Source organism: Perna viridis, chromosome 4 (genome assembly GCF_037379345.1).
Source record: "Perna viridis isolate PV_CMFRI_1.1 ecotype Kerala chromosome 4, ASM3737934v1, whole genome shotgun sequence".
Classification (NCBI taxonomy): domain Eukaryota; kingdom Metazoa; phylum Mollusca; class Bivalvia; order Mytilida; family Mytilidae; genus Perna; species Perna viridis.
The window spans coordinates 50,667,739-50,690,487 of NC_142448.1; the positions used below are offsets into that span (position 1 = coordinate 50,667,739).

At 32.6% G+C, this 22,749-nt stretch overlaps 1 protein-coding gene across 5 annotated transcripts in view; it reads right to left on the reverse strand.

Annotated features, from left to right (window-relative positions):
• The window catches only part of LOC148620437 (aminopeptidase N-like), a 45,322-nt gene extending 23,411 nt beyond the window's left edge, over nt 1-21,911 (reverse strand). For 4 of the 5 annotated variants that reach the window (XM_088581319.1, XM_088581321.1, XM_088581323.1 and 1 more), the window contains exons 1-7: nt 21,517-21,911; nt 6,744-7,239; nt 4,939-5,094; nt 4,079-4,196; nt 2,068-2,188; nt 1,030-1,184; nt 392-505 (exon numbers count right to left, since the gene is read on the reverse strand). In XM_088581319.1, the coding sequence (XP_088437445.1) occupies nt 392-505; nt 1,030-1,184; nt 2,068-2,188; nt 4,079-4,196; nt 4,939-5,094; nt 6,744-7,239; nt 21,517-21,838 (1,482 nt within the window). In that variant the 5' untranslated portion in view covers nt 21,839-21,911. Of the gene's footprint in view, nt 1-391; nt 506-1,029; nt 1,185-2,067; nt 2,189-4,078; nt 4,197-4,716; nt 4,873-4,938; nt 5,095-6,743; nt 7,240-21,516 lie in introns of all 5 variants that reach the window. The other variant, XM_088581320.1, reaches the window with a different exon arrangement.
• Between the last annotated feature and the right edge of the window lie 838 nt (nt 21,912-22,749).

A 22,749-nucleotide genomic window follows, 5' to 3' on the forward strand; every position in this document is an offset into this window, starting at 1 on the left:
AGCAAATCTTTGTGAACGAGATCCACCTACATGTATTCTACGAATACCATAACAATCAGCAACCTTTATGGACAAGATTCACACCCATGTGATCTCCAAACTCCCTCAATATGAGCCAACATTTATGGACAAAAGCTATCCATATGTACCCTATGAAGACCCTTACAATGGGTCCATTTTTATTGCCTTGATTCACATCCACATATTATACGAAGACCCTTACTATAAGCCAATCTTTATGCGCATGATCCATACCAATTGATTCTACAACGATGCATATTGCCAACCAATCTTTATTTTGACGTGATCAACACTAATGTAATCTACATAGACCCTTACCAACCAATCCTCATTGCCGTGATCCACACCCATGTACTATAGAAGACCTTACCATTAGCCAATCTTTATGAACGTGATCAACACCCATGTATTCTACAAAGCTGGCAAATCCTTCATTCAGCCAAAGGTCGTCCCACCAAGAAGGAGTCACGAGATTTCCAAACCACTATTAGAAAAAAAACGACAACATTGGTTTTGTATTGATATCAAGAAAACCTGGTTCTCTGGGCATTTTTGTGTTCATTTCTACGTGTATAGGACTGGAAACGAAAAGCAACAATGGTCGTCTTTAATCTGTTTGTTTATTTGTGTTTCTATATATATGTATATATCCGTTCAGAATAATAAGTTAATAAGTTCAAATAACTAATCACAATTTATTTCTTTTTATTTGATGTAAAGACAACGTTACATGAAAATGAATTTCAGTATTTTCCTAAAAAACGCTTCCTTGATTTTTATTTCAAGCGATACACGTATGATTAGTCGTAATGTGAGCTGATTATGACATTTAGATTGTGCATGATAATTTACAGCAATGTTTTAAATTTATTATAACAATATCTAATTTGTTCAAAACCGTAATTAGAGCTGAACTACTAATATCAACAACAATATACCAAATTGATTATCTTTCATTCAATAATTCAAAAGAAAATTACGCAATTATGTGTTTATAACCATGGCTACCTGATGTGCAAGTTCATGGGAAACAACAACAGCAACTCTTTGTTTATTTGTCTCAGCAGATTCCATTGGATCATACAACATAGATGTTTCCCTGTATGTTATTAAACCCCAGTTTTCCATAGCTCCAGCAGCAAAGTCCGGAACAGCAATCATGTCTAGGTAACGGAAGCAAAATATATTTAGGAATTGAACGTTTTATGTTATATGTTTAGCGTTGAGCGTAGAACATTTCAAATGAAGCGCGCTAGCCCCAGATACACGATCGATTACATGCATGTATGTAACATGTGATGACATGATGTATTTAATGATCGATAAGTCACAAATGTTACATGTGTAGAAACGCATAACATGATACGCGTACACGATAGATCACATATGTTACATATATGTAGACACGGTTCATATTTTACACGATAGATCACATGTAAATGTTATCACATACGAGAAGACAATTTTCACTAGATACAGAAGTAGATCCCATTGTGTTCTACTACAATACTAGGAAAGCAGGTTATCGATTTTTCAGAGTTTGATGAACCGAAATATTAAATACGACAAAATTATATATACTGAATATTACATGTCAAAATGTGTATCACATACTACATATCAATTCAAGACTCCTATGTCATCCCAAGGGTCACAGGCGGAGTGATATATGTCGAGGGTTGATACAGATTTTAATATGCCATTTCATAGAAAAGTTAATATATACTTAAACAGACACATTTTGTAAAGTTGCTTCTGTTAAAACATTAAAATAGATTCTGATATTCAAAGTATTAAAAAGGAATTAGGTGTCATGTTTCGTGCAAAAATCACAAATAACATGTGTCTAGTGTGTATTCGCGCTCACATGTTACATTGTCCCTCCGTGATTCTCACTACACATGTAGATGATAGTTAATCTCATTATAAACCTATTTAGGGTCAAGACGACCAGAAGCTATGTACTTATCTATGTTCATTGCGATCAGAAATTATGAACGTGTTGAGGTAACAGTAGCTATATTGATAATTAAATTATAATTGTACCTGATTTTGGTAGAGGGAAAGGAATGTTAAAATAGTCTTCGAAGTAGGTCAAAACATCGACTCCAACTTGTAGAGAATATGGGGTCTGTTCAACTGCTTCTGGTCTTGCCCAGGCCCTGTACTAAATAAGATAAGTTTAATGGTAAAATGAAGCAGTTTTATTTTCTCCGAATGGTTTATTTTAGGTGCTGGAATCTGTAAGTGGCAGGTAATAGTTAAATAATAAATCGTGCTCAGAAAAAAAAACACGAGTTTACAATGTTAACGGTCTATTAAAGACAAATTTACAGTTCGTTTGTCTTAAAACTGCATGTCATAGGATGCAGGAAAACGAGTTCAAAGTTACAATAGAATACGAATGGATATGGTGAATATGTCAAAAAGAGTAAAACCCCACATGGATGAAAAAAATCCGCTAAGAGACAACCATTGGTCTTCAATGAATGATGAGGAAATACTCACACATCAAGGCAGGCTGCAGCTGGCCCAAAAACATCATTATACACAGGTACATCGGAAGAGTTTCCCCTATATACCTTAACAACACAAATGTAAACTGAAGGTGAAAACGAAACAAGACATACAAATGCCGTAAATTCCGGACTTTGGAATGCAGGCTCAAAAAAAAATGAGGCGAGGTAAAAGTACTTTGGCGCGATCACAACCATCCCTCTTTTAAATCTGGCCACTGTGGAAAAAATATTACACAATTAAACGCTTAAAAAAATGTAGTGCAAAATTTGTTTCGCGTATAATTACAATTCCGGCAATTATTTTCAAGACCGAGTTCTCCTTTCTGCACCTGAGATTATTTTTTAGTTTAACGGAAATAGCCCAAAAGTTCCGATTGAACTTCTTTACCGACTTATGCAAACGTATTGTATAACGCTTATTACTATGAGATGATAAACTTAATTTAAATTTAAAAATACGTAAAACACCGAGGCTTCATTCCTTGCATTGCATATGGTAGAACCTCTCGGTGATGGATTTGGCTTCCTCTTTCGATAGATTTGGTCATGAGTACTTCTTGTATACAACTTATATTTTGATTGTGATCTTCCTACATATTTGATTTTAATGCTGCTGATGAATGGTTACTTCTTGAAACACGTGTACAGCATATCGAAATTTACAATATATAAAACTGGTATTTTTTGCACTTGTAAAGATTTAGTGGCGAACCACGTGATCTTAATTCAGCACTTAATCATAACCTCGATTGAATTCCTTACACCAGTGAATAATATTCAGTATCTGCAAGAATCAGGCAGTGGTGAAGCACGATATGAAGTAACCAGCCTTTTGAAAGTTTGTTGGTAAAATCATAATCAAGGAATAGACTAGATTTACGGTAATAAAATCATTTTGGTAATATGAGTTGTAATTTCAATGAAATGGTCTGCAAGACAGAAAACTCAAAAACCTCATTGTTTTTTTTTTTAATTTGAAAAAAAACACCTCCAGATATCTCCGGTGAAACAGAGATCAAATAATGTTCATTTCAATTGAAAAGACATCCCTTCAGTGAAAGTATTGTCAGTTCGTTTATTGGGTCGTACATTCATGTACTTGGTGTTCTGATTTTCCCATTTTGTCCGATTCCTACAAAGACTTGTACAGGAATACAAAAAGACGATGACCAAAACAAGTTAAAAGATGACAAAAAATTAAAACACAGAATCTTTATAGGTCTATATGATGAAATGTTTATTTTTTTCATTTCAATCTATCTCCTCTTAGGAGATAATCCAAATTGAAATCCAGTAGATTCTATTGTATTTTAGTATTACTTACAGACTTATCTACCTTAATTTTGAATTCAACAGTACATTCTATATACTTTTTAACTTCTAAGAAGAAGGCTAATAAAAAAAGATAGATGTTAATGTATGTTTCCCATGATAATATTTTAAACAAAATATCAAAAATAAAAATATGTACATGTAGGCTTTCTTACCATGTATCATTTTTTGCATGAATCTTAGCTGGAAAGCTTGCTAGCACTTACTGTGATGTTGTTTCGTGTGACGTTCACTGTATAATTAAAATCACAAATGATAAATGCCAGAAGATATGTTGACATTTTCGGTGTCTCCTCGTATTGGTCTGCAATCCAACCATCTCCCCTAAAATAAAATGCTAGAGTGAAATAATAGTTAAATTAAATAGCATGCCAAACAGCTTAATTAGTATTATTATCGCATGCCTGAACATCAGTTACAGCAGAAAGATATCTTTAATTTGTACATGTATACAAATAAGTAAGCAATTTGAAATAGCACTGGGCCAATGCTTTAATTTTGAGCCACAATAAATAAAAATATGGTACGGTCTGCTACATTAAATTGGTTTCAATAAGCTAAAAATATAGGGAAAAAACAATCATTTGTCTTTTCAATATTATTAGGAGGCGCGTATCTTTACTGTGTGCATGTATTTACACACTGTGCTTAGTTTATGTAAAGTTGAAAATTGGGAAGTTTGAAGGAAATTTATAGACGGCAATAAAATCTAGAAATTGATGACACACATGTATTTTCTATTTTTCAAAGTTAAGAAATGTATTTTATTTATAAGAGTCTTAAATTTCGTGAACCATTTTATACGGTCTAAATGGGACAAGGTATCCAATATGTGTCGAATTACCTGTCCACACTCTGTTGTATAGGTGTGTTTGATAATGAAATCATGTGACTCTTCCGTACAAGTGTAATTCTAAATATAGCCCTGAAGGCGGGCTCGTCAAAGCAGGGTAGCGCTTTCCTTGCATCTATAGGTGCCATCATCGTCGTAGCAATGTATCTAAAGAATCATGGAAAATGAAATGTAATTTTTTAAAAATTAAAATGATGATTTTAATCTAAATACCTTTCTACTTTGTTCTTAATCAGTGTGTTCGATAAGGATGTCATATGACTCTTTCTAACAAGTGTAATTTTAAATTTCGCCTTTATTGCTGGCTCATCAAAACACGGAAAAGTTTTCCTTGCATCTGTGGGCTGCATCTGGGAAGTGGCAATATATCTAAAATTACAAAGTTATGAAATAACAATGGGTCATAAAAAGCGGTGTGTTGGTTTTTGTTTTGTTGTGCTTTTTTTCCTTTTTGGTTTTTGTTTGTAGTTTTTTTCTTTCTTATATTTTCTCTTTTTTGTTTGTGTTTTATTATCTTAAATTGCAAAATAGGAATAAGTAGTTCACTATCTAGTTACTGCTGTTAAAAAGAATTATCACAAAGTGCAAGAGTAATCAAGGGAACCAAGGTTATAGCGGTAATCAAAAGAATGTAATCCAGGGACAAAGACCAGACATGGAAAACAGACCTACACAACAAAGAACATAAAGTAACTAAAATAATACATACAAAGTTACGAAAGTAAATGAGGAACTCGGACTCCAATAAAAACTGGGAGCATGGACCAGGTGCACCGGCAGGGTAAGTGCCCAATATCAAAAACTCATTCACGCGTCAGAGTCTTCGTATAATTTCGGTCGAATTCGGGGTCAAGCAGTAACAGAAACACTAATCCTGCTCTAGAGCACACAATTTGTCTTAGCACGACTTGTCGACGGACCCAGACATAACATCCTATTCCGAATTTAAAATAACATATCAAACCTTTATAGTTTGCTATAAACTATCAATTGAACAAAAAACATCTTAGAATGTTCTTTGTAAGCAAAACTTAAATACATTGTATGATATATAGTGCAAATTACACTATCAAATTGGTGTCAATTCTGACCTTGGTGTAGTTCCTGCCAGACACTTATCGAGCTAGTACTTAACGATCGTCATTGAGATTTATCAATCAGTTTTATACATGGGTTAACTTGCTTCACATCTGTCAATGTCTTATAGTCTGTCTGTGAAACAACTTGCTGTCAGCGTTATCTTAATATCGACATCTACTTATTGAGCTATTCTATGAATTACAAGTTTTGATAGTTTCAGTTTTAACTGGGTAGGATTCAGTCATCGTACTCGAAGGTTGAACCCTTCTTAATCCAAGACAATCTGGTTCTTTATCAGAAAATCACATCTATTATGGCAGGGAGTTTGGAAGCTAAGGTTAAAAAGCAAACATTTTGTTTCGACAAAATATGCTTGACTTAATCAATTGTACATGAAGCTACTGGAATTATTTGAGGTTTTACTGTGAATGTTGATTAATCAAAATTAATTAAAAGCATTTCCAGAAAATGAATTAGGCAGATTCAATTCATCTTTACCCAGTACTTTTTGTCAATAGATCATTCGTATAAAGTTTTACTAATAGGATTTTAGAATTTTTGAAGGTACCATGTAAATGCACATGCATGATATTGCATTACAAATAATTCAGTCAGTATACCCCCACTCATTGTTGCATGTAAATGCAAACCATAGTTCTAATTTTGAAATTTGAGAACACTGTGTACAGTTTCATCTACAGTACTCAACAATTTCATCGTGTTGTTTTGGTTTTTTTTTGGTTTTTTTTTTTTTTTTTTTTTTTTTTGGGGGGGGGGGTTATTTTGTTGTCTTTCGTGTTTTTTTTTTTCGTTTCCGTTTCCATAATCTTTTTTTTTTCTTTCTTTTCTTTCGTTTTTGTTTTGTTTTGTTTTGTTTTGTGTTGTTTTGTTTTTATTTTTTTGTTTTGTTTTCGGGTAAATAAATATTTTGTACTTACATTGTTTCATTATTTCTCACATATGAACTTAAATACAACCCTGCGAGATCGTCAATCAGCGGCCCTCTAAATTCTATTTTTACAGAGTAATTCCTACCGGCGACGAGTTCTTCTTTGGTTGTCAATATCAAAAACTGGTTTATCTTGTCAAATTCCACATTACCAATTGAAGGTTGGCTTCCTGACCCAAGTAGCTTAATTTCTATACTGTCTGTAGTAATATTAAGTTTATTGCTATGAAGGACTATTTCATGAGTAGATTTGCGACATTGCATTTCTATAATAACAAAACCAATAAAGTAAAAATGTTTTACATCTCCATCGTACATATATGGTTGTAACTCTACGTCATATGTCGTTGGGTAGAAGTTGAGCGGAAGACGGACGTTACGCATGCTCGATGGCGTTGTAGAAACAGTTGTTTGGGTAGTAACATCCGTTTTTACTGTGGTCATTGCTGTACTCTGATGCGTTGAAGGAGAAGGGCAAAGATTACCTGAAAAGAGAAAACAACTGCAGTGACTCTAAGCTTTTAAGGACGTTCTTTGGTCTATATATGAATGACAAGGATTAATAGCGTTTTAAGATCTTTATGCTAGATAGATACATGTATAAGAAGAAAAGATATATAGGTCAGCGTGCTCGATTATTTAAAATTTTGGAAAGATTTCTCTTGATCTTCCATAGGTTTTGTCTTAGTAGGGCTTATAATTTAAAAAATTTTGTTTTAAATGACAAGGATTTCATAGAAACTGCCCAAATATCATTTATAGGTGTGTTGAATGAAATTATGAAAAAAAATGGGGTTACCGGGGAAAAAATATTAAAGCCATAGATGGATAAAACCAGGAGAGTCCGAAAATCTGACGAAAATGGGTGAATATGATCATTGAATATCATTAAGTGACCTTTCACGGGATGGCAAAAAATCTTGTTCACATAAGACGGTATAGTTTCGCTTTTCACCCTTTGACCTTAAAGACGCTCTTCCATGGAAATGCAAGTCACTTGATCGCAATTGTTTTTTCCCGATTGGCCAAATACTGATAACTAAGTGGCGTTCGAAAAAAACTGAAATGTATTATTTCCAGAATGAAATGTAGAAAATTAAAAGTAAAAGGAACACATTTTACTGCGTCGGCTATCTTTATTTTTGAAGATAGTACTTGTTTATATAAAGGATTATTTTACATAGAATGCACTAAAAGAAAAAAAAACGAAGTTTCTTAAGGCAGGTTATTGCTGAATACAGGTGGTTTCTGAGACGGGTATGACTGTGTGCATAAATAGATGAAATGAGTTATAAAGCAAAGAAGTTATGGGTTTTTCTAACGAAAATATGAGTACATGCCATAAAGCTGTCACTTAACTGACATGCACACACGGTCCTAAGGAAGCAAGGAAGCAAAATATGCCCAATTTCGTAAGAGACATTCTACGATAATCTTCCATGATATCTCGGGCTTTTCCGGATTCACGTTTCATATACATTTATTTTAGGGCTATTGAAGGATTTCATATCTATAGATTTTTTGTGACGATGATATGCATGCCTGAGCTTCTGTCTGGTTTTAAGGTAGAGCTGTACTTAAAAACTGATTATGTTAAACCTGTTTTGGCGAGTGCTTATGTACTTTCGGTCTTTTCCAATTGAAATATTTTTATATCTTAATAACTTTTTATCAAATACTTAACTCTTAACAACAAAATTAATGGTACTTCACGACAAACCATCATGAAATAGTACTCATTGTATATCGGATATCTGTAGTATATGAGTAATTGTTTTAGATAGTGGAAGTCATTTGCACCATCAAGTGGACTTGCGATTCTCAAACGTTAACTTAACAACTCATTCAGTTGTTAAATGGTGATATAAGATCAAATTTATTTTTTTATTGACTTGTCATGAATATTTACTCAACTTCACACGAACAATATCACAATAAATTTTCATACAATACATCATAACTGCATTTCATAATTTTCAACAACAAAGAGCACGCCGAGCTCACGGAAACGAGTCATGACCATAATACAATCACCTAAATTTCCGTTTTTCTTCGGTCTTTTCAATATTTTCTATTATACGATAATAATTTGTTCGGGTGACTTTACGGAGTTGCCTTCCACTCAATCGGAAAGGCAACACTTGAGATAAAATAATTACGCAGTAATCACGGGGCATCGTGATCGACATATATGGCCAGCCCGTGATAAAACAATGATAAAATGGAGTTTCCGTGATTTATTTCGATTCTGATAGGACTAGTTTCTACATATTTTTGAATGGATAGCCTATGTGTTGTACGAAATGTTGGTCATGTGTTTATCACATTTTTACTGTGGCTATGGTCTAAAGAGCTTTGAAGCACGTCATATTAGAATTTTGGTAAATAAAAACTGAAATTGAATACAGACTAGCAGTCACACGTATAGCTGTCACTATCACTACATACATGTAGCTATTTAAACTTGGTTTTAAGAGGTAGACCTGGGAAAGGGATATAATTCTTATAAATCATTGGAACGTTTATGTAAAGCATTTTAAATCAATCTTATTTAGGCATCAAAGTAACTTTGATTTATTTCATTCTATTTCAAATGAAAGCTTGATAAGCTGTGGTGAAAATGAATATGATGCAACATATCACTGATTTCTAGAGTTATACCCCTTACCCTCGGTCTACCTTCTTAACCCACCTTTTCCATTGGAAATGCCTGTACGAAGTCAGGACCTTTGCAGTGGTTTCCAACTTTGCGGGTTTTACATTGATATGCTTAGGGTTTATCAGTTTCGTAATTTTGTTATAAACCTTACTTTATCACTACATACATTATTTGTATATAAAAGTTAGAAATTCAAAATTATTAACTATCAAGGAAAAATAGTTGCACGAGTACAGTTTATTGTAGATTTGGTCTCTTGAATATCTTTATCACAGTTTTTAAAGTTTGTATTATTTAAGGCCAAAATATCATCAAGATATCTAAAAGTACTAAATTCACACAACATATAATGTTTTGAAGTACATGTATCTTTGAAGAGTTTAGTGACGAACTGTGTTTCGTAAAAGTAGAGGAACAAAGCGGCTATAAGAGGAGCACAATTAAACCCAATTAGAATACTAACAACCTGTCTTGGTAGATTTTTACCAAAACGAATATAAAAAATGTCAGTTAAAAAATTAAATGCCTTGATCATATCTAATTATGTCCAGTTAGTGTATTTATGTGAACAGACGGACGGAAAGTGTTCTACCATAATGCGTCTGTCAAAAAGAGAGCTTATCAAATCTCAAAATGAGTCAAAAACAACGAAAAGCGATTGTATGACAAGAACAGGGAGTAAATCTGAAAATATGAATAAAATATGTAACTGAAATCAAATTCAATGGACAACATGAATAACTTCGAAAACTACATGATAGTACGTACGAGGTAGAGGAGTAGAGCGAGCGTCACCTGCTTTTCAAGAAACACCCATCTTGTTCATAGGTGTTAAGTCTCCCGCTTTGTGCGGGAGCCTCCCGATTTTTCCTCAACAGATCAATAATCTCCTCCTTACGTGTCTTTGTTAAAGTGGAAGATTGGAAGCTTCTCCCATCTTAATATGTTATCTTTACTTCACCTCTCATCAAGACAAAGAGATCTCGACCATTACTATCACTTTAATATAAGGGAATATGTCACTTCACTTTCAAAGGAATGCATGCCACGAGAATGGTTCGCATAAGAATTTGATTAAGGTTGAAATTGGTTCTATTACTAAGCATAAAATATGATGTGCAAACAAAACTTAGGCTTTGGAAAAATTTTGAGAGGGTGATCTCCCACTTCAGAGACGCATGATATATTAAAATCATATACTAGTCTTTATCTCATTGATTATCATATGTAAATACTAATTTCTCGCATATAAATTATGGCAAGTTCATGAAAAATGGACCTATATGAGACTAAACATTCAAATAAGTTATCTGATTATTGGTTTTGATGTTTGATTTGGAAGGAGATTTATTTAGAACTGACTAAGGTATTGCCCCTTTTATACTTAAAGTGTGCTTTACCATCACAGAATGGTTTCTGAAAATCATTCTATGCGGAAGGAAATGCATTATCATCAAAGTGAAATTCAATAAGAAAGAGAAAAAAGAAAAATTAAAGGAAAAAAAAATATGAAAAAGAGCGAAAAGTTTCCATCACACCGTAAACAATATGTTAAATGCCCCTGTGTATTCATCTCTCTTACATTTTTGTCAGTTTAATTTGTTACGTTTGTATTTGTATTTCAAACTTTGTCCCTCGTTGTATTTAAAATATCTTTCTCTTTGTTTTTGTTATTTGTACTTCCGTTCATTTACAATGACAACATAAATATTGTTAAATATGCATGTGTATCTGTATATCAATATCAATCTGTTTTGGGGAGTCCTGAAAGGGGTAAATTTGGGAAGTGATGTCTATTTGGGATAAATAATGTCGTGAAAAAAATAGAGTGATCGACGGATCCAGCGGCACCCCCTTTTTATTGGTAAATATTTCATTTTTCATGATAAAATTGATAAAAAGTGGATGTCTTAGAACCCGCATTTTTCTGAGGAACCTCTGCTGAACTTCACCCCCTTTCCGCTCCGTCTTGTTATACTTAACTGAAGAGAATAATGAACATACTTTCACATGTTATATGATAGGTTAAAAACTATTGACAATGAACATCAGTTGACATAAAATTCAGAGGTGAAGAGTAATTTTAAACTCTGTCAACAATAACAAATCCCTTGGTGTGTACATTTTACATGATTGTAAGTGAAATGAACATATCGAATTGGTGTATTAAGAAAAATATATATGTTAAGAAAATTTCAATTTTCACGCAAAGAGTAATCAAGGGAACCAAGGTTATAGCGGAAATCAAATGAATGTAATCCATAGACAAAGACCAGACATGGAAAACAGACATACACAACAAAGAACATAATGTAATTTAAATACACAGTAACAAAAGTAAATAAGGAACTCGGACTCCACTAAAAAATAGGAGCACGGACCAGGTGCACCGGTAGGGTAAGCGTCCTCTGCTTTTCTAGAAACAAGCACCGAGTTGCTCATAAAAAGTCAAATCCGGGGTAGGCGAAAGAGGAAGTAAAACTATGACACATTGAACAAAGATATATTTCAGTGAAAATATGTTTTTAAATTAGATGATAATACCAATGCTTGAATATGCCTGTAAAATGTGGGATAGGTGTGGCCAATGGTACCAAAACAGGATTACTGGCCTTCCTGGATTTGTAGGTACCGAATCGTTTTACTTTAAAACCGGATAGAAAATCATTCAGAACAGAAGGAAAAAAATAAGAAAACAAAGTCATGTTCTGCAATACCAACATACATGTAAATGAGGCTCAAATTCACTTCAACGATTATTTGCTGAATTTTAATCAAGTAACTATATGTATGGCACGCGAAATTAACCAAAACCCCGTTATCTATGGAATAACAACGTTATCTATGGGTTCACGAACTGTTATATGAGGGTTAACAGACTGTAACTCACAATATCACCTGTGATCGATAATTGAATTCCGCTTTCTATGGGTTAGCAATCCGCTAACCCATAGATATAGGAAAACTAATTATCAATACCGTTTGCAAATGATAATTATTTAAGAATTGACTATGATAAAAAAAATTTCTATTGAAAAATATTTTTTATTATAGCCAATTCTTAGAAATTTATTTTAAAACATATTTTTATCTTTAAACATGAGAAAAGTAGCTCTGAATTTAACTGAATAGGGGCGTGTCAATATTTTGGTGTCTTCCTCGAATGCCAACAAAAATATTTCAATAGATGTTTATATTATAACAATTGGCGTTTTTATAACAATTAAAATGATTTTATAAGTATTTAACTGTTGAGATTAATTAGTAAAGTTGATAAATGGAACATTTTATACCTTTTTTTATATGGAAAACAGCAGATTTTTAAAATATGTAAGAATATGATAAAATTGAATTATTAAAAAATTTGGAAAATATAATAAAATGTTAACACTTTTTAACTTTTATTTAAAAAAATGTAGAAATTATATACAAAGATATTACAGAAATTCAGAAATTTAACATAAATAAACCTTATTTCAAGCTCTGAACTTTATCTTAATTATTTATTTCATTCTTTATCATTCTAACATTTTAACTAATTAATATGAATATATTTATTTTCTACTTTTTATGCCTAACGTGATATCAAATTACAGTAATACATATGTAAGAGTATAGTCCTTAACCCACTTACAGCAAAAACGGATCTTCTACATTGTGTTGCAATTATATTTTATTAAACTGAACCAAAATTCAAACTTAGTAACTATTATAGTACTAGTATTGCTATATAAAGTAGAATGATAGATTGAAATATCTTCAATTTATTGGACTACAAAAATAAATCACAAGTCTATTGTGCTATACATGTACATGTATGATTTTGTGAAGAACTGCTTCAGTTGAAACAGCCAAAAAAAAAAAAAAAAGAAAAAGATTTTAAAAACTGGAATAACTATCTGAAATATGAACTGAAATAAGTCACCTGTAATTTACCAATCTGTTAATTAGTATGAATGTTTTGATAAGCATGCATCTTTGTTGTGATAACCACTTACACCTATTCCTTGAACGCCAACAAAATTTTACAAGTAAATTGTCTGTAGATCAATGCCAAGGAATAAACCAATATTTTTTATCCATTGAGATATAACAAAATTATTTTAACCAATCAGATTACTGTATTTATCTCAAATTTATTTATTTATATGCACATTGATGTAAAGAGAAATCAGAACACATTTAGAAATTCATTAAACCTTCAGTCAACGGTAAATTTATTGAATAGTCTGGATCCTAGTATCACAAACTTCACATCTTATTCATTCATTCGAAACAAAATCCGAGGTACTAATGCCTTAAAAAATCAACTTCCGATCGATACTATTACATGTATATGATGTTACACATGCCTGCATACAGTTAAGACTAAGATATCGATTGAGCAATTTGAATGCTGATATATATCACTATGTCCTAAATGTGACTGCGGCTGGATTTCTTTGGTAACCTTTTAGCTTTTTATAATTTGTTGTGACTGATTTAAAAAATTTAAGTTAGTAACTTGTTATATCAAATTAGTTATCTATTATTACATATCAAATTATCAAATCAGTAATCTGTTATAACAAATCATGAAATTTGAATTGCATGACACTAAAAGGCTTCCGTGCGATACTGAACATATATTGTTTTTGTAATAATATATTTACATACAATGTAGTTATGGTACAGCATTATACAAACTGTATCAAGCAAAGTAAACTTTTAGTTTTAGGTCTTTTCTTTAAAACTAAGTGTAAGTGAATCCTGGTTTAATATACTGTAGTAATAAATCTTCTTTTTATTGATGTGTTATAGACATTTAACTTGAAACGTGTATACTTTTTATTGGTGCATATTTGTTGTGTGTATGTTATTTTCGTTATGTTCATCGTGGAGAAAACAAAGTCAGTTGTGCGATCCATTGCTGATTAATTTAAAAGAAAATTAAAATAAAATATAAAAAAATAATTATGTTTAAAATTAAATCAGTTCTATGAATCACCTACATTTATTCTAGGTTAACATTTCGTTTACAAGTTTAATAATATAAACAGTTATATGTAATAAATTGTATTGCTCGCTAAAATTAATATAGATCATAGATCATAATTATTACACTGAGCACCTTTTCCGGCCATCTTGCAGTTCATTCAGAAATAAGCATTTTCAGTTATTTGGTGAATGTTCTCTGTACCACTGTATTTTAGTTTGTGTGAAATAAAGATATATACAACTTTATTCAACTTTCTTTGAAAATCTTTAAGGAAGTTACATACGTGATTAAAAAATGACGAAAAGGGTAGCATTTTAGGTCGGTGAAGTTAATCAATCAATCAATCAGAACATTCAGTTGAGATCTAATTAAAATATTTCCCGCCATTTTCGCCCAATATACATCGATGAACAAGGAACTTATCACCTTTTCCATGATCCTTAGGTAAACTTGTAGTTAAATCGCAGATTTACGAGTTTGTTGAGAGGGTGAGAGAGCATATCTCTTGCATGATGTTAGTTAAAAGATGTTTCCCATTTGCTTACGATATTTTTTTCTCAGTTAAGTATTTGTGTACTTCACATATACCATAAAATAGTCAAGCCAATTTTTTTCCCAAATTCATTTTTTGTTATACTGAAATAATATTTGCTAATGGTATCTCGTTTCGTTGAGTACATAAACCTAAGTAAACTTAATTAAACAACCAATCAATCATTACAAATTACCTTCAATTAAGATATAATAGAATAAAAACAGAAAGAAAATCAAATGTACTTTAAGTCTGAAATCTCGTGATCTATTCAAGCGTAACTAATCTAAATTTTCATATATCAAAAAAAACCTCTGCAATTTTTATTTAAGTTTTATTACAAAAAGTTTGTTCTGTAAATACCACACTATTTCATTTATTTCTTGTACCGTGAGTTTTTACAACCTATCTGCCTAAGTAGAATATCAGTTATTAGCCATGTGGAAGTAGACGTGCATTTGAAATTACACTACCCCTTTTTTGTTGCTAGATTAAGTGCATTTACACTTTCGTTTACATTTGACATCGTAAAAATATACAAAAATTTAGAAAATTTACCATAAGTTTCAAATTTGAAACCGTTATTCCCACTCAAAGGACATGATACTATTACTTTTGACACTAGGTATATAATTATCGCAAATTAAAATATTTTTGCACCGGTATATCTATTCACAACAAATGTACAATTTCAATTATCTCCGAAGAAATATGGCCGATTTTAAAAGTTCGCTGATCTTTCATGAAATGCCCCACTGTGATTTTTTTTCGTTGTAAAAATAACAAAAAAAAACTGTTAAAAATGTTACATGCCAACATTTTATCTAATTTTCAAAATTCGAATTGAAAAGTATAGCTGTCAAAATGTCAAGTTAACCTGATTTCTGAAATCTAAAATCTTGATATGGATAAGATTGCGTAACCGCTTTGAGCTATTTCATCACAAAGACGTATTCTATACACACCTCGATCATAAAAAAAAAACCAAAAAGAAAAAACCAACAAAAAAAAACGATCGATCATACCAAACACTACCCACGCCTCAAACACAAAACAACGACTTTAAGTTTTGATTTTTTAATTATTGTAAGGAATGTGATGTTTTTGTTTCTTCTTCTTCTTCTTCTTCTTCTTCTTCTTCTTCAGCATTACAGGGGGTAAATTGACAAGTATATTTCATTTTTTCTTTCATTCCATTATTATTTCTTGTTAGTTTATTTTTAGGGGGTGCAATCGAATAATTTCTTCATAATTTTGTCAGAAAACGATACCCAAGTACACTGCTCACGTGTTCTAATTATCCAATCTCCTGCACAGATTTCAAAGCTTTACACCAATCGGAACTACTCGGCCATTTCCGCTATACTAAAAAAAATTCTTCGGTGTCACTGGCAAGGCTGAGGAGTTTCCTTTGAACTTTACACCTTTGACACGCATATTACATGTACATATATGTACTTCACACCGCGATATCAGAACAGTACGATGGAAGTAGCTTCGCGGATTTGTTATTAGAAGTGCAGTGAATTTTTAACAAGCTGTATAGCAGAGCCTATAAGCTACCGGAGTGATATTTAATGAACCAGGAAGCGGTTATAGGTTGCTAACCTACTACACTACAAACTATATGAAGAAAATAAGTTGTATATGAATGAACAGTTGGAAATAAATTAAACACAAGCTCTACATTTGTGTGTATGTCCGTCGACTAGTTGTTTTCGGTTCATCTTTCACATATATTTATCCTCAACTTAACCCATACAATTCGATGGATTTTAATAAAACTTAAAGAAAAGCTTATTCAGCAATTCATCCACTTACATGTAATAGATTTTTATCAATGTTGATGAAAACAGTTCCATTCTTGGTATGCGCATTGTAAGAGAATTCTCCATTGTAAAATTAGACATTAACCGCGTTCCCCTAACAAACTCAAATATGTATTTCTTGATTTACTAATTTCCATTAATAGTGTTACGCACACCTAACCTAAAATCCTGGGTCCGCCCTGAATTCGTATCCGCAGTTCTTCCTTATATTTATGAAGCCTTCTGGTTTCTATCCAGTACCCATAATTTTGTATATGGGAAACATTAAGTGTCAATCCCTGTAAGAATCAGGCAGTCGGTGAAACATGGTATGAAAAAAAAACCATCATTTTGCTAGTGTAATTTGACTATTTGCACCATCAGGATCAAGGAAAACAGACAAGATTGTCCATATCATGCTGGACCATTGAGTTACAATTTCATTGAAATGCACTGAAAAAAAATGAGCATTTCAAGGGTAGATAACTCTGTCGAAAACATCATTTTTTTTCTAAGATTCTATTGAAAAATTTCTGCGCAAAGCTAGTGATTTAATCAAATAATGGTCTTTTCATAAAAAGAAAGTATCCTTGAGTAATATTACATTGTCAGATCGGTGAGGTTTTGATATGCATGTTTTTTTTTATTTTTCCCGTTTTGCCTGATTCTTACAAACACTTACAATGTACACTTAATACACTGTAAATGATTAAATAACATAAAGTGACTTGTTTAACAGCTTTTGGATTAAAACAAATTAAACTGTAACAATGAAAACTGTGAGAATATGACAATTTGCCCAACCCCCCTTTCCATTATTGTATCTTTTGTGACGGACGACAAGATAACATTCTATAGACTGTTATAAATAAAAAAAAATGTTGTGTTTTAACGGTCACGGCCACCTACATTGTATTTCATATTCGCTTTTGAATTTTTAAAGCGAATATTTGGTCATGTGTTCATCCTCAATACAGTTTTTAAAACGTAAAATATGTCAATAACAATAAAAGCTTGTATGTTTCAAGGTCGGGTATTTTAAATACTACACGGTGCAATGCTGTTCAAATACATGCAATATTCTCATTATATTTATTTAATATGTACACGATACATATAGTTTGCAGTCAATCTATTTTCACTCATGAAGCGGATGTTCATGTACTTCTTTTTATTCCTTTTTCTTTTTTCACTTTTATATATAACGAAAATAGGTATGATGTACATGTCAAAGAGACAACAACCCCACCGAGATGAAAATGTCAGCCCAAGATCCTTTAAAATCTGGCCACTGTGGAAAAAAAGTAATATTACAAAATTAAACACAACTAAATATCAGTTGAAAAAAGTCTCTTGATATAACGGAAATAAAGAAACTCAAATGTACAAAGTAAGGCCTACTACATGTTGCAGTTAACCGACATGCCAGCTCCAGACCAGTTTAAACCTACAAAAAGTTATGTCCCCATTGTATGTAATATATATCCAAATTCTTCCCATGCGGAGTTGAGACTCACGGTGTATCATTAGTCATACACTAAGGACACAACCCATGTTATGCCAAAAACTGCTTTTTAAATATGGTGCTTAAATTTGTGTATACAGACCCTATGACAGAATCAATGTCAATACCAAAATAATACTATCCTTAACGATTTGACAACAAATATCCCTTATGAATGGGCCTATTGAACTTGTCGGGTATGTATAGAACTATCCGTGTTCTGTGCAGAATATTACCGTAAAACAAAGGGTGAGAGATGCATGTACCCGTACGTTTTAATCCTTTACAAGTATTTGAGAGTGAGTTCCTTGTATCGGTTGAAAAATTTTGAGAATGTTTTTATGCCATCCGAAATGTTGTTACAAATACAAGCAAATCGAACCAATTGTAATATGTATGCGCTATTTGATGGTGACAAGAGGATGTCACCATCTAAAAACGAATAATTGACTATCATCTCTTTTATCGCAAATTTTAGTCGTGAGTTTACAATTATCGATATGAATACTAAGATAATGAAACGGACACTCTTTATCATCAATTATTGCCATATTCCAAGACAGTTCCAGGGTTCTCAATAAGTTTTAAAGTAGGTGGAAGAAAATTAAAAGAAGGTGGCACCACTGAGGGCCCTCTCAGTCCCAAACCGAGCGCTGAATTGATTTTAAACCTTCCCACATACGAAATCCGTGATACGGAATAAGTTCTGCGTTTGAAAAAAAAACGATCACGTCCATTACTAACAACAAAAGCGCCGAATTAACCACGATTAAAGTTTGTTTTTTCGTACTACCGATCACGACAGAACAAAATTAAGTAATCAAGGAAACTAGTCTGCCCTACAGTAAACACCACGATGGAAGGTTTCTGACGCAATTTTTTGTGTATGAAACGTGAAATAACGAAACATTTTTTATTTCAATTTAATTTTTTTTAGCAACAAAATAGCCGGCGCCAATGTCAAAGTAAGCGGCATAATCGCCGGTCGTCGGCACTTATTGAGAACCTTGGCAGTTCTATGGGATATATATCGGGAGTATAAATATTGAGGTCATCGTTGTTTAGAGCCAAAATATCGTCCAAATATCTAAAGTTATTAAATTTTTCTACCAAATGTTGTTTGGAGGGTTCTTCATTTATTCAAGTCATAAGTTGTGATTCGTATCAATACAAAACAGGTCGGCAATAAGTGATGCACAATTGTTCCCATGGGAATTCCAATAACTTGACAATAAACGGTTTCGCCATTATGTTTTCTTCATACATCCAGCAATACTTTGTGTAAATGATTTATCAAACTGAATCATAAACGACCACATGGACTCCCTTTATCAACCAATATATGCAGCCCGGCTTGTATAAAGTCTTGTGATTACGTACGTACTACTCCTGCAACATTTTGATACATGAAATTATGCCGAATTTCCACTGACCCTGCATTTATATGGATATTGATATAATTGAGGAGGGTTGCAGGGTCAAATAAAATTCGGAATAAATTGATACATGTGGTGGGGCGATATCTCTATCATAACAGGACTACAAATTTTATTTTTTTATAACATATATGTTAAATAGCATTTTCGTCATTAAAAATCGTCTTAATCTGAAATGGAGACAAAAATTCCACCCAATTGGGTCTTCAATGAATGGCGAGGAAATCCTCACGACACTCGACAGGCTGCAGGTTACCCCAAAACAACATTATACACACGTACCAGGAATTAGTTGCTTCAATATACTTCAGCAACATAAAAGTAAACTGAAAGCGAAAACGAATCAATCAGGAAAAAGAATATTCGGTGAAAAGCTCCTGAGAGCTTGTGTTTGTATTTATGACATGCCGAATCAAAATGAAGTTTTCTTATCTTATCTTAATAATATGTAAAAATACTCGTTCATGTCTTTCAACGGATGTTTAGTAGACTTTAAATGGAAAATGATTTCTAATCCCAACCCGCAAATATAACTAGTCAATTATAAATGCATTCTGTTACCGTACCTGAGAATGAGGGAGTTCACCTTCTTTTAATTTAGAATGAATTATGATAATTTTCTGCATTTGATATGACGTTTTCCACTTGAAAAGTTACGAATTCAATTCTTCATTTAAGAGTTTTTCATGTCCTGGCAGATTTAAAATAAAATTGCCTAATTTTTACATAGACGTGTACTAAAAGTTCCAAATTCAGACACAATGAAAACAAATAGCTTAGATATCGATCCGTGAAAAGAAAAGAAACCATAAAAAGAAAAGAAACCATAATTTAACAATTACGCGGGTATACCAGAAAGGGAATCGGTAATAAAGAATCATAAGTAGAAACCTGAAAAAAAAATCTTCTTATATACAGGGACTGATCCAGAAAGTTTGAAAAAAGAGAGGTTTCCAGAGGGGTTTCAGATAAAAAGTGATTCATGCTTTTATTTGCTTAATTTTTTTTCTCTAAATCTTGCACGGAATTAAAAAAAATCCACGAGACCCCTTGGTCTTAGCTACGACACTGCTTTATTCATAGTTATGTTCGAAGAAATACGTGTACATGTGTACATGTATTACGATCTCTTTATCTTTCATCTTAACTTTTTCAGTGTTTTACGTATACTACTTTTGAAATATGTTCGTACCTCTTACATGTGCCTGCTTGTACAATATCTCCTCACACACACAGAGAGAGAGAGAGAGAGAGAGAGAGAGAGAGAGAGAGAGAGAGAGAGAGAGAGAGAGAGAGAGAGAGAGAGAGCATTTGTTTACTAATCTTTCAAACCAATAGGATTAAACTCTAATTTGCTTTCCTTTTCAAACGCCGTACATTCCTAATTACCACAGAAATCATTAAATACACAACCAATTAGCAGCACTGATGATAATACCGGTCCGCAAAGTAATTAAAATGTAACATAGTAATTTTCTCTTGTTTCTAACACCTTTAAATATTTCACACTGTGTACAGTTGTATTTTGTTCTTCAGGCTTTTCAACCATTTAACTTATAGTCAATCTTATACACATTTATAAACAACAAAGACATGTTTCTGCTAGAACAAAAAGTTGACCCTTATATCCATCATATTCTTTAAATTATTACTTATACAAATGAAGTGAATTACGTGCATGTACCATGTTATTTGCTAACCCTGAAAAATTACACGTCTTTCACTTGTTTAAAATTATTATATCTTATTGTCAGAGGAAATTGAAAGCTATACGTACATGATGAGAACATATTTACAAAAAGCTTTCAAGCAAAAGTAGAATTCAAAAGCATGGGGTTTACTTACATAGCTCAGAGTTGCCCGATTGAATTAAATCCTTGCACTGATCCAGAATAGGTTTGGCAGTTGTCGGTTTGGGTGTAGGATTCCCACCAACAATGGCATCGGAATTTCCTCCGGGATAAGAACATTTGCAATCAACAGAACGAGAAGATCCGGAAAAATGTACAATGAGACCAACACCAACAGCCAAACAGGCAGCCAATAGGGTTAAAACAAAACCGGTGACGGTTGACACATAGCATCCGCTTTTACCACTGTTCCTAGAATCATTCATGCTAGAATTTCCATCAATATTATGGAAATCAAAAGACTCCGACTTTCCCATTAAATCAGAGGAAATTACAGAGATGCACAACGATCAGTTTCAGATAAGAGATAAACGTACAATGAGTAAGTGTCATTCATTCAGGGGGTATTTAAACTAACTATATTATCTGAAAGTATATTCATTCTCTTCAACGACCCTAAAATAACAAAAGAAATTACGTAAAATTGAGTGCAGATATATGTTACGAGAGCAGGTTTTGGTATCAAACTCAAAAGGAACCGTAAAAAATAGCTAACATAATTAGCAGGGTACATTAAAAAGATGTATGCAAAACAAATGAACCCAAAATTTAAGGACGTGAAGGTTTTGTGTTCACCTAATAATGCTTGAACCATTGCATATTTTACATAATGTTAGTCTTAATAGGAAGGATTCTGTTATAGAAGTTTCTCAAAGTGGCAGATCCAGTGATTTTCAGAATAGGGGCCCTAACCCGGGTAAAACATTTTTCTTTAAGAAGATAGTGAAAAATAGGCTTCGTATTTACTTTTGTTAACAGCATTTCTTTAACGAATTTGAGGTCAAACTATAAATATTTTTTCTGAGTATTTTTCTTGTTCAAACATAAAAATCATAGCACTTTTGAAAATTTTAAATTTTATTCCTGGTAAAAGGCATTAACATCTTGCCGTAACTAAGCAAACTTTTGAACCGCGCTAGACTTTTTACAATTAGACGTCTGGAACAGGTTTATGTTGCTACAAGATTGAAGTCATCACTACAGAGGTTTTATGGTCGTCATCATGAACTCGTGGATCATTACGGTGTTAACCATCTGCACCATGAAAACTTATTTATTCAACGGGTCATAGTTTTCCTTTCTTTTTTCGTCTACCCCGGACTTATTTTGTATGAGGAACTCGGCGGGTACTTCTGGACAAACAGCGGACGCTTACCCTACTAGTGCA